This window comes from Pristiophorus japonicus, chromosome 13 (genome assembly GCF_044704955.1).
Source record: "Pristiophorus japonicus isolate sPriJap1 chromosome 13, sPriJap1.hap1, whole genome shotgun sequence".
Lineage (NCBI taxonomy): Eukaryota > Metazoa > Chordata > Chondrichthyes > Pristiophoridae > Pristiophorus > Pristiophorus japonicus.
Window position 1 is genome coordinate 192160864 of NC_091989.1, and position 12578 is coordinate 192173441.

A 12578-nucleotide genomic window follows, 5' to 3' on the forward strand; every position below is an offset into this window, starting at 1 on the left:
GTGGAAACTAGAATCATGGATCACTTTTTCCTGAACTTTATGTCTGGGATATAGACGTTCCCCAGGTGCTAACACTGGAAAATTGGCCCCAATATTCTTTAGTGGACAGGCAAATCTAAGCCATCCTTTCAGATAACTCAATTTCCATTAGCCAGGTTACAAAGTGCAGGGAATAAGAGAACCAAGAAAAATGTTGGAATAATTTAAGACACTCACATATTGGGATGGGAAGAAGTAAAATTTAAGGGCTGTATTTTCCGCTCCTGGCTGTCCCTCTGGGGCGGCAATGGGCTCTCTGGGCAGGCGGCCAGCTTCCAGCACCCTGGTTTCGGCAGGGCGCGGAGCATTACCGCCTGTAAGTGGCGAGCTGGTGGGCAACGCCCCTGGTTGCGGCACTGGCTCGATTTTTATCTCCCGCTTGCTCCATGGAACACCCTGCTGATATCGCATGTGAAAGTGGGTGGTCCAACCTATAGCGGCTGCAGAGAGGTAAGTAATGTCCACCTCAGGTAAGTGTGATTGTTTTTTTTATAGATTTATGTTGAGGTGGCGTGGGCTATGTATTGGGATTATTTTTGTTGTTTTTTTCTCCCCAGGCCTCTCTTAAAACGCTTCGAGGCCGGCTGTTTAGCTCGGGATTTTCGCATGCTTGGCCGGCCTAGCGCACTAAGAGATGTGTGCAACACCTCCTTTAGCGCTCTGCCGCTCACTCAGGGCCCAGCTGCCCAATTTTGCCGACAGGTGGTATCAAGACCGCCCTGCCGTCATTAACGCCCCAAAATCCTAAAAGCTGAAAATCCAGTTTGAAAGTACATACCTGAACATCGGAAATCTAAGCTCGCATTAACTGAAGGTGCAGGACTGGTAGTACTGATTTCATTATCAATCAGATCGGAACATAGAATCAGTGGATCTATAAAAAGGAAAACAGTAAAATAGTGAAAAAACGTACTTTTATATTTTATTCCTCATTAAAAAAGTGATGTTTTCCTTTAGTCCCACCTAACTGAAAGGGTTAACAACTCGTTGCCATCTTCTCTATCTATACCACTCTATCCAAAGGCTAGCAGGAGCATAAGAATTTCTGGGTCCATCTTCTCTCTCTTCCTGTGGCCCAAGCAGCACCCCCTGCCCCCCATCCCAGTGGTACAGCCTGAGATTAGGAAATCGGAAGCCTAGCTGGTTAAAATAATAAGTATCTAAACCATACAGGCCAGTCTGATTGCCTATGTTTAGTTGATCTCAGCCAAGGTGTGATAGAAGCGCTAACAACTGGCTGCAGTGCCCTGAGCAGTCGGATTCAGGTGAATTTATAACGGGGAACAAAGAAATGGCAGACCAATTGAACAAATACTTTGGTTCTGTCTTCACGAAGGAAGACACAAATAACCTTCCGGATGTACTAGGGGACCGAATGTCTAATGAGAAGGAGGAACTGAAGGATATCCTTATTAGGTGGGAAATTGTGTTAGGGAAATTGACGGGATTGAAGGCCGATAAATCCCCAGGGCCTGATAGTCTACATCCCAGAGTACTTAAGGAAGTGGCCCTAGAAATAGTGGATGCATTGGTGATAATTTTCCAGCAGTCTATTGACTCTGGATCAGTTCCTATGGACTGGAGGGTTGCTAATGTAACACCACTTTTTAAAAAAGGAGGGAGAGAGAAAACGGGTAATTATAGACTGGTTAGCCTGGAATCGGTGGTGGGGAAAATGTTGGAATCAATCATTAAGGATGAAATAGCAGCGCATTTGGAAAGCAGTGATAGGATTGGTCCAAGTCAGCATGCATTTATGAAAGGGAAATTATGCTTGACAAATCTTCTGGAATTTTTTGAGGATGTAACTAGTAGAGTGGACAAGGGAGAACCAGTGGATGTGGTGTATTTGGACTTTCAAAAGGCTTTTGACAAGGTCCCACACAGGAGATTGGTGCGCAAAATCAAAGCATATGGGTTTGGGAGTAATCTGCTGACGTGGATAGAGAACTGGTTGGCAGACAGGAAGCAGAAAGTCGGGATTAACGGGTCCTTTTCAGAATGGCAGGCAGTGACTAGTGGATTGCCGCAGGGCTCAGTGCTGTGACCCCAGCTCTTTACAATATATATTAATGATTTAGATGATGGAATTGAGTGTAATATCTCCAAGTTTGCAGATGACACTAAACTGGGTGGTGGTGTGAGCTGTGAGGAGGACGCTAAGAGGCTGCAGGGTGACTTGGACAGGTTAGGCGAGTGGGCAATACATGGCAGATGCAGTATAATGTGGGTAAATGTGAGGTTATCCATTTTGGCGACAAGAACATGAAGGCAGAATATTATCTGAATGGCGGCAGATTAGGAAAAGGGGAGGTGCAATGAGACCTGGATGTCATGGTACATCAGTCATTGAAAGTTGGCATGCAGGTTCAGCAGGCGGTGAAAAAGGCAAATGGTATGTTGGCCTTCATAGCAAGGGGATTTGAGTATAGGAGCAGGAAAGTCTTGCTGCAGGTGAGACCCCACCTGGAATACTGTGTTCAGTTTTGGTCCCATAATCTAAGGAAGGACATTCTTGCTATTGAGGGAGTGCAGCGAAGGTTCACCAGACTGATTCCAGGGATGGCTGGACTGACATATGAGGAGAGACTGGATCAACTGGGCCTTTATACACTGGAGTTTAGAAGGATGAGAGGGGATCTCATAGGAACATGTAAGAATCTGACTGGACTGGACAGGTTAAATGCGGGAAGAATGTTCCTGATGTTGGGGAAGTCCAGAACCAGGGAACACAGTCTTAGGATAAGGGGCAGGCCATTTAGGACTGAGATGAGGAGAAACTTCTTCACTCAGAGAGTTGTTAACCTGTGGAATTCCCTGCCGCAGAGAGTTGTTGATGCCAGTTCATTCAAGAGGGAGTTAGATATGACCCTTATGGCTAAAGGGATCAAGGGGTATGGAGAGAAAGCAGGAAAGGGGTACTGAAGGAATGATCAGCCATGATCTTATTGAATGGTGGTGCAGGCTCGAAGGGCCGAATGGCCGACTCCTGCACCTTCTATGTTTCTATACAGAGAGCTAAATCACCCAGAGTTTCACCACTGTCATCACCGAATCAGGCGCATGAACCTCAGTCAGTTTTTCTCTTGCATATCGCAGGGATACTAAAGCGAACTGCAGCATCTTTCGTTCCCTTGCTAAGACTGGCTAACTCAGACTAGCAGTCACACCTGGGGTCTGGCCACTATGGCCCAATGCCATACCAGGTGCTGCATTTTCCAAACTCCGTTTAGAAATAGTTTAAATATGATTTTACAGATTAATCTACCTGTACCTACTACTTTGCAATGGTCCAGGTAATTATTGTACACACATGGATTGCTTTCACACTGCTAGGACCCACGCCAGCTAAATATGTACATATGGCCTCCTCTGATTATTAACCACTTAGGATTATTGACATTTTGCTTTCCATTCAACATGAGCGTTTTCTGCATGCTATTACCATTCTGTTTTAGATCTAAAAATGCACCATACCTATGTAGTTCTGTTTGCTTCTCTTTCTCCTAACTGGAGCAGGTCTTTTGAATGGGTCCTGGCTATAAAGGGAAAAACAATCATGAAACACAGTGATACTTAATTTGGATAAAAAAATCAAAATGGTAATGTTCATCGATCTATAAAGATCAGTGGTCTGCCCAGAGTGGGATTAAACAGAGTGCACTTCAACAGAGGGGACGAGATTGTCCTGCACCCCGTTTGGAGGCGGTAACCTTCCGGGGCCGGGACAGTTATTGCCCCGCCCCAAAGTCCCGCCCCCAGCGCAGAATTCGGCCATTCCGCCCCTCAACGGAGGCGGAGCCCTATCGGAGGTGCTCCCGGGGAAGGGCAGTCCCGGGGAGGTACGGTGGCTCTGAGTACAATTAAAGGGGAGGGCCGTTGTGCGTTCTGTAGTCCCTTTGGTGGCTGCCACTGCACAACAGGGATGCCCTCGACCGGGCCGACAGCCCGGCATCCATAACGGAGTGCCGGGCTGCAGGATGGCGGCCCGGTCGAGGCGAGGGCCGCCAAAAGAGTCGGCCGACAGAAAAATATGGTGGCCGTGGCGCAAATGGCCTCCCCTTTAAAGGGGAGGCCATTTGCGCCATGTGAATGTCCGCCAGCTTCAAGACCTGCGAAGCTGGTGATGACATTGGCGAGTGACATCCTCGGCGCCCGCGGGGCAATTTTCCCTGTGAGGTGGTAAGGAGTTGGCGCGCACGGTGATGACGTCATCGCCATGTGTGCGCCAGCCCGGGGAGCAAATCACAGCGCTAACGACATACTGCCCCCAAAACCTCGGAGACGCTATCGACCCCTTCTCTCGTGCGATAACCTCGTTGCACTCCATTCGCTTGCAATGTAGTTGTGGTAGGGGACAGTATAATCAGGGATAGATACTGTTCTCTGCAGCTGCGACTTGGAGTTCCAAAGGTTGTATTGCCTGCCCGATGTCAGGGTTAAAGACATCTCGTCACGTCTCAAGAAGAACTTGGAACGGGAAGATCCAGTTGTCCTTGTCCACATAAGAACCAAAGAAATAGGTAGAACTTGGAATGAGGTTCTGCTGAGAGAGTTTGAGGATCTGGGATCCAAATTAAAGAGCAGCACTTCAAATCTCTGAATAATCTCTGGATTTTTACCTGAGCCTAGGGATAAGCAGATTAGAAAGTGAAACGCATGGCTCAAAGAGTGGTGTTGGAGGAAGTGGTTTTGTTTCTTGGGGCACTGGCACCAGTACTGGGAAAAGAGAGAGCTGTTCTGTTAGGACGGGCTCCACTTAAACCGGGCTGCAACCAGTATCCTGGTGAATCAAATAACTAGGGCAGTAGACTAATGGAGGAGGGATGGGAGGATTCAGAAAAGAGTAAATTTAAAAGCAGCAAGAAAAATGTCAAGGCTCTAGAGTAGAAAAGAGTTTTGGGTAAAAATAAGCACAGTGGATCAGGAAGGGCAGAGAGAGTAACAAATGTAATAGGGCATCAGTGATTAAGGTGACATCAGGAAAATAATAGAGAAAAGTCAAAGCTAAAGGCACTCTATCTGAATGCACGAAGCATTCACAACAAAATAGATGAATTAATAGCACAGATAGAAATTTGTTCCACTAGCCATTACGGAGACATGGTTGCAAAGTGGCCATGTTTGGGAACAAAATATTCCAGGATATTTAACTTTTAGAATAGGAAAAATGGAAAAGGAAGAGGGGTAGCCCTGATAATAAATCATTGTATAAAGACAGTAGAGAGAAAGGATCTTAGCTCCAGGAAGTAGATTCAGTTTGGGTGGGGCTAAGAAACAGCAAGGGGCAGAAAACATTGGTGGGAATTGTGTAAAGGTCCCCCAAACAGTAGTTGTAATGTAGGGCGGAGTATAAATCAGGAACATGTAACAAGGGTAATTCAGTAATCATGGGGGACTTTAATCTACATATAGACTGGGCAAACCAAATTTGCTGTAATAGTGTAGAGGACGAATTCATGGAATGTATACAAGATGGTTTTCTAGATCAGTATGTTGAGGAACCAGCTAGAGAACAGGCTATTTTAGATCTAGTATTGTGCAATGAGAAAGGGTTGATTAATAACCTTGTAGTAAAGGTGCCCTTAGAGAAAAGTGACCATAATATGATAGAATTTTATATTAAGTTTGAAATTGATTTAGTTAAATCCAAAACTAGGGTCTTAAATCTAAACAAAGCAAACTACGTAGGTATGAGGGGCGAGTTGGCTATGGTAGACTGGAAAACATAGAAAATAGGTGCAGGAATAGGCCATTCGGTCCTTTGAGCCTGCACCACCATTTAATAAGATCATGGCTGATCATTTATCTCAGTACCCCATTGCTGCAACATTAAACGGCATGACAGTAGACAAGCATTTAAAGAATGAATACATAGTTTACAACAAACATACATTCCTTGAAGGCACAAAACCCCTCAGAAAAAGTGACCCAACCGTGCTAAAGATCATCATCATCATTATAGATAGTCCCTCGAAATCGAGGAAGACTTGCTTCCACTCTAAAAGTGAGTTCTCAGGTGGCTGAACACAGATGGGGCAGACAGTGGTTGAAGGAAAGGGTGAGTGTGTATATGATTTGCTGCAAGCTCCTTCCGCTGCCTGCGCTTGATTTCTGCATGCTCTCGGCAACAAGACTCGAGGTGCTCAGCTCCCTCCCGGATGCTCTTTCTCCACTTAGGGCAGTCTTGGGCCAGGGACTCCCAGGTGCCGATGGGGATGTTGCACTTTATCATGGAGGCTTTGAGGATGTCCTTGAAATGTTTCCTCTGCCCAATTAGGGCTCGCTTGCTGTGTAGGAGTTCCGAGTAGAGCACTTGCTTAGGGAGTCTCGTGTCGGGCATGCAGATGATGTGGCCCGCCCAATGGAGCTGGTCGAGCGTGGTCAGTGTTTCCATGCTGGGGATGTTAGCATGAATGAGAACACAGACGTTGATGCATCTATCCTCCCAGTGGATTTGCAGGAGGCAACGTTGGTGGTGCTTCTCCAGCACTTTAATATGTCTGCTGTATATGGTCCATTTTTTAACCTGATCTCCTGAGCAGGCAGCACAGGCAGGTACCCGGAGCCAACAGGGTCCTTCTTTACATGGTACAGCGTGCAGCGGCTAGGCCTGGACATCGGTGCGGTCCCGGCCTGCCAGACTATCAGCAGGCCAGGGCCATTAGCGGGAGCAGCGTGCGGCGGCCCGGAAATCGGCACGGTCCCGGCCTGCAAGACCACCAGCAGGCTGGGGACATTAGAGGGAGCAGTGCGTGGCGGTATACCACTGCAGGGAGCAGTGCGTGCTGCTGCAGGAGGGCGACGGCTGACTGCAGTGTGGGCAGGTACAGCAGGAGCGGCGAGGTCGGGGCGAAGGAGCGGCAAGAGTTCGCAGAGGGATGTGATCGGGGCCAAGGAGAGGCGAGAGTTCGGGGCCCAGAAGAGGCGAGTGCCTAGGGCCAGCCCACACTGTGATATATGTGCGCATTAGGTCCGTGCAGCAGAGCTGGTCTCCAGTCGTCTTACTTAATCCTTGCCACTGGACCAAGATCTAGCTCTGTCAAGCTCGTGCGGTGGCTGGGGTGCAACGACCACCACACATTAAAAAAATCCACGCACAGGCATCTTCCACCCTTCAACATGTAGTTTGGGATCTGGAATATTAGGTCTTTCATTGAAACACCTGTGAACTCATCCCTTTTCGGCGTGGAAGCAAGTCATCCTTGTTCGAGGGACCGCCTATGATGATGATGATTCTGGACCAGAAGTTAAAGATAGTATTAGATTCAAGGAAGAGGCTTATAATGCTGCCAAAAAGAGGAGTAAGCTTGAGGATTAGGAGGATTTTAGAATTCAGCAAAGGAGGACCAAAAAATTGATAAAGAAAGGGAAAATAAATGAGAGTAAACTAGCGAGAGACATAAAAACAGACTAAACGGTTCTATAGGTATGTAAAAAGGAAAAGTAAATGTGGGTCCCTTACAGGCTTAGACAGGAGAAATTATAATAGGGAATAAGGAAATGGCAGAGAAATAAAATAAATATTTTGGGGGAGAAATTCTGTCGTGCCTCAGTTGGGCCGGTAACCTAGACGGATCATAATTTTAGCGCCTTGAAAAAGTTTGCGCACTCCGCCTAGAAATTCGTCACAATAGGTTGAAGAGCTGACAGGGACACTAAATCAGCCATTGCACAACAGAGCTGGGGGGGGGGGGGGGCCATAACAAAAGTTTGGTCGGTAAATTTTGCGGACCCATTGTGCATGCGCCGAACTCTGAATCAGATCCCGACAAAATACGAGTCTTCATGGCGCGGCATAGTAATGCACCCATTAAAGTTTTCAAAATCACTTGTTTTCAAGCTGTACGGTTATGTTTGTCCGCCGCTGCAAACTGGAAGGCTCACGCACCGTGCTCTGTGTAAATGTTGCACTGACTGTGACCTCAGAGGGAAGCGTTTCCTCATCCCTTTACGTAGCCACCAGTTACTGACTCTGCAAGCCTGTACCGATTGTTTTTCTTGCCGATCGCTTAGTGAGGGGGCCGTACCTCATTTACCAACCGGGGTGGAAGCGTGGGCGTTGCACCAGGACTGACGTCAGGGTCGCACTGATTGTCAGCAGCCAGGCGCTTCTGGTTTGCGCCCCGGTGAGCCTCTAATGAATTTTTGGTTGGGGCGCTAAAAGCCACGCTCCTGGTCGGTAAGTTATTTTGCTCCCATTAACTGAGACGTTAGACGACCGAAAATCCAGTCCTTTGTGTCTGTCTTTAGGGAAGAAGAAAAAAACCTCCTGGAAATAGTGGAGAAATGAGGGCTGGAGTTTAGGCTTTTTGGATTTCAGAGCATTAATCGCAGCGGAGCGTAAAAGTTTGTGGCTGAAAATAGTTGCCGCCTTCATCTGGAAGTTTTGGCAAAGAAGTCATCTGGAGGAGCTTTGCCGTTAAGTCAGGCGTTAAAGGAGGCGGCCATTTTGTGCATGCGCAGTGATTTTTTTAACGCAGGGCGCAGCAGCTTCCTGGGTGCATAACTGCCCTCACTTCAACCACTTCTGCTCAGATGGAGGAACAGGAGGGAAGGTGGCGTGTCAGGTGCTTTGGCCATGAGGTAAGTGAGGCTTTAGTCCACACAGTGGAGAGGGGGTGGGCCTCACTCCATCTTGCTGGGGCAGCCAGACCATTCCCTCCTGTGTTTAAGTGACTTTGGAGGAAGATAGTGCAGGAGGTGCCTGCTGCAGACATTGTGCCCAGGATTGGCACACAGCGTAGAAAAAAGTTCAACGACCTTACGAGACTCATCAGGGTGAGTACCATTTACATCTATATATGCCTCCATGACTTCTAACACTAATCTCACACACTCTGTGAAGTTTGTCATGTATATGGTCCCTCTCAACACTCTGTGAGGCGGCTATCACAATGCATAATAAAGATGAAGGCATACTTCGGCTTTTAATGATCTATACACACTAACTCTATCATTCACGTCGTCCGTCGCAATACACTCCAATTGCTGCTATGCCTTTCTGAAAGATCACTTACATGTTAGATGCCTCAAACCTGCGAACAAATACAGACAATCACATGCAACATCCAAACAGATTGAACAGAAGCAACAATAACATTCACACAGTATCACCTATTGTACTCTGGTAGGCATATGTGCCACAACAGCTGAGAAACCCTGTCTGAACCCTTCCTATTTTTCTCTTTGCAGTCCAAACACTCCCATAATAGAAGGGAGCAGTTGCGGACAGGCGGGGGTCCGCGTCAACCAATCCCATTGACGGATGTGGAGGAAAGGGTCATGGTCCTCAGAGGAGTCCCAGCTTGGTCACTGGCCAGGGGCGATGCTGAGCCTCCCTCGGGTAGTGAGGGTATGTAAATGGTTCGCGCGACTCAAGATATTGCATTGAGAGATATTATGGAGTTGCAGCGGCTCGTCCTCATATTACCCTGCCCTCTCCCCTGCTAACCACTCCTCTGTTGTTTTCTACTTCCAGATGACAAACCAGAGGTGCAGCATCCCTCGAGGAAGGCCTCCAAGTCAGGCCATGATGCAGACGATGAGGGAGTAGAGGCGACTGCTCCGGTGAAGCATCACAGCCCACCAGTTACTCCATCGGGGCTAAGTTCATCTGGCGACAAGGCTGACTTTCCGGAGTTTGAGGCTACTGGTCCCAGCGGCGGACAGCAATGCAGTTCCAGTTGGAATCTTGCAGGCCAGCTCTCCGGAGGGTGAGTCGGCAAAGTCACTCTGCTCAAAGACAGGCAGACGTGGAACTGGACCTGGTGGAAATGTCCAGGGAAACCACAGTTAAGCACCGTGAGCTTATGGATGCATTGGGACGGATCCCAGGGAGCATCGATAAGCTTATTGTGACTGTTGCGGAGGCAGCGTCACAGATTGTTGTTGCGAGTCATGAGTCCAGCGAGGCCATCATTGCGCACACACAGAGGCTGGTGGCCTCCAGCAGCGCCAGCAGAGTTAGTGTGTGTGGCGCTTGCCATTGATCATGCCGCAGACTCGGGCGCATCACAGGCACAAGCTCTGCTTCAGCTTGGCCAAGTGATGCAGTCCATTCTGCTTCCATAATTTCTGCGTTCCCCACTGTCCAATGGGGCAGTGTCAAAGCAGGCCAGCAAGTTGTGGGGAGACATCGTGCTCCAGTTGCTAAGGCCCAGCCCCATCGGAGAATCAGTGGCTCAACGGAAATGGGAGGTGCTGTCATTCCTCAGGATGACAGCATTCCGGCCCCACCACTCATTCGCCAACCATGCACCATACACGTTTGACACCCCAGCCACCTGTGACTGGTGACGCCCATAATGAGGCGTCCCAGTTCAAAGCCGGGCCTTGCAGGACCAAGATCTGGTCCAGGGCGTCCTCAGAAGCCGTCTGCATTGTCTGGCTTCCCAACACATCAGCCCTCTAGCAGCCTTGCTGTACGCCCTGAGGACTCATTGAGGAGGAACAGCAGGCATGGGAGAGGCTTGAAGGGAAGGGGGGAGACAATTGTCTTGCGAAGACCCATTAAGGGATGGCATCACTTCATTGCCAGGAATGTCTGTACCATTGTCCAGATTGTATAGTTGTGTGATAACAATGGACTCCTCTTCAATGGTGTTGCTGCATGAAGCAGTTTTGTGTTAATTTGCATTTTGTTCACTGTATGGAACAGTTTTGTGTGAACTTGCATTTTGTTCACTGCAGGGAACAGTTGTGTTAATTTACAGTCTTTAAGCATTGTATATTTTTTGTCTTTTTGGGGGGCGGGGATGGCGGGTGGGGAATTGTCAATGTTGCATTTCGATAAAAATGTTTGTTTGACCTTTGCCATTGGTGACTGGGTCAATGATGAGCTGCTGACGTAAGGCTCTTGCTGCGGCCACTTCTCCACGCTGCCTCCCCTGTGGTTTTGGTGGATGCATAATGGGTTCCTCTTCCTCATCCTGCTGAGGTGATCCTGCAATCCCCACTGACAATGCCTGTCCCCTCATGATGGCTAAGTTGTGTAGCATGCAGCACACGACAATGAACTCGGAGAACTGTTGTGGGGAGTATTGAAGGCTGCCTCCACTCGGAAGTGCTGCTTCATAGAAACATAGAAAATAGGTGCAGCAGTAGGCCATTTGGCCATTCGAGCCTGCACCACCATTCAATAAGATCATGGCTGATCATTCCCTCAGTACCCCTTTCCTGCTTTCTCTCCATACCCCTTGATCCCCTTAGCCGTAAGGGCCATATCTAACTCCCTCTTGAATATATTCAATGAACTGGCATCAACAACTCTCTGCGGTAGAGAATTCCACAGGTTAACAACTCTGAGTGAAGAAGTTTCTCCTCATCTCAGTCCTAAATGGCCTACCCCTTATCCAAAGACTGTGACCCCTGGTTCTGGATTTCCCCAACATCGGGAACATTCTACCCGCATCTAACCTGTCCCATCCCGTCAAAATCTTATATGTTTCTATGAGATCCCCTCTCATCCTTCTAAACTCCAATGTATAAAGGCCCAGTTGATCCAGTCTCTTCTCATATGTCAGCCCAGCCATCCCCGGAATCAGTCTGGTGAACCTTCGCTGCACTCCCTCAATAGCAAGAATGTCCTTCCTCAGATTAGGAGACCAAAACTGAACACAATATTCCAGGTGAGGCCTCACCAAGGCCCTGTACAACCGCAGTAAGAGCTCCCTGCTCCTCTACTCAAATCCCCTAGCTATGAAGGCCAACATACCATTTGCCCTCTTCACCACCTGGTGTAACTGTACTTTCAATGAATGATGTACCGTGACACCCAGGTCTCGTTGCACCTCCCCTTTTCCTAATCTGCCACCATTCAGATAATATTCTGTCTTCGCATTTTTGCCCCCAAAGTGGATAACTTCACATTTATCCACATTATACTGCATCTGCCATGCATTTGTCCACTCACCTAACCTGTCCAAGTCACCCTGCAGCCTCTTGGCGTCCCCCTCACAGCTCACACCGCCACCCAGTTTAGTGTCATCTGCAAACTTGGAGATATTACACTCAATTCCTTTGTCTAATCATTGATGTATATTGTAAAGAGCTGGGGTCCCAGCACTGAGCCCCGCGGCGCCCCACTAGTCACTGCCTGCCATTCTGAAAAGGACCCGTTTATCCCGACTCTCTGCTTCCTGTCTGTCAACCAGTTCTCTATCCACGTCAGTATATGACCCCCAATACCATGTGCTTTGATTTTGCGCACCAATCTCCTGTGTGGGACCTTGTCAAAAGCCTTTTGAAAGTCCAAATACACCACATCTACTGGTTCTCCCTTGTCCACTCTACTAGTTACATCCTCAAAAAATTCCAAAAGATTTGTAAAGCATGATTTCCCCTTCATAAATCCATGCTGACTTGGACCGATCCTGTCACTGCTTTCCAAATGCGCTATTTCATCCTTAATAATTGATTCCAACATTTTCCCCACTACTGATGTCAGGCTAACCAGTCTACAATTACCCGCTTTTTCTCTCCCTCCATTTTAAAAAAGTGGTGTTACATTAGCTACCCTCTAATCCATAGGAATTGAT

At 48.0% G+C, this 12578-nt stretch overlaps 1 protein-coding gene across 14 annotated transcripts in view; it reads right to left on the reverse strand.

Annotated features, from left to right (window-relative positions):
• Positions 1-12578, reverse strand: part of terb1 (telomere repeat binding bouquet formation protein 1) — a 235388-nt gene that overhangs the window by 79341 nt on the left and 143469 nt on the right. For all 14 annotated transcript variants that reach the window (XR_011596397.1, XR_011596396.1, XM_070898307.1 and 11 more), the window contains 2 exons: positions 3517-3578; positions 818-913 (listed from right to left, as the gene is read on the reverse strand). Coding sequence is in view for 12 of the 14 variants with exons in the window: in XM_070898307.1 (XP_070754408.1) it covers positions 818-913; positions 3517-3578 (158 nt within the window). In the remaining 2 variants the exon portion in view is untranslated. The remainder of the gene's footprint in view (positions 1-817; positions 914-3516; positions 3579-12578) is intronic.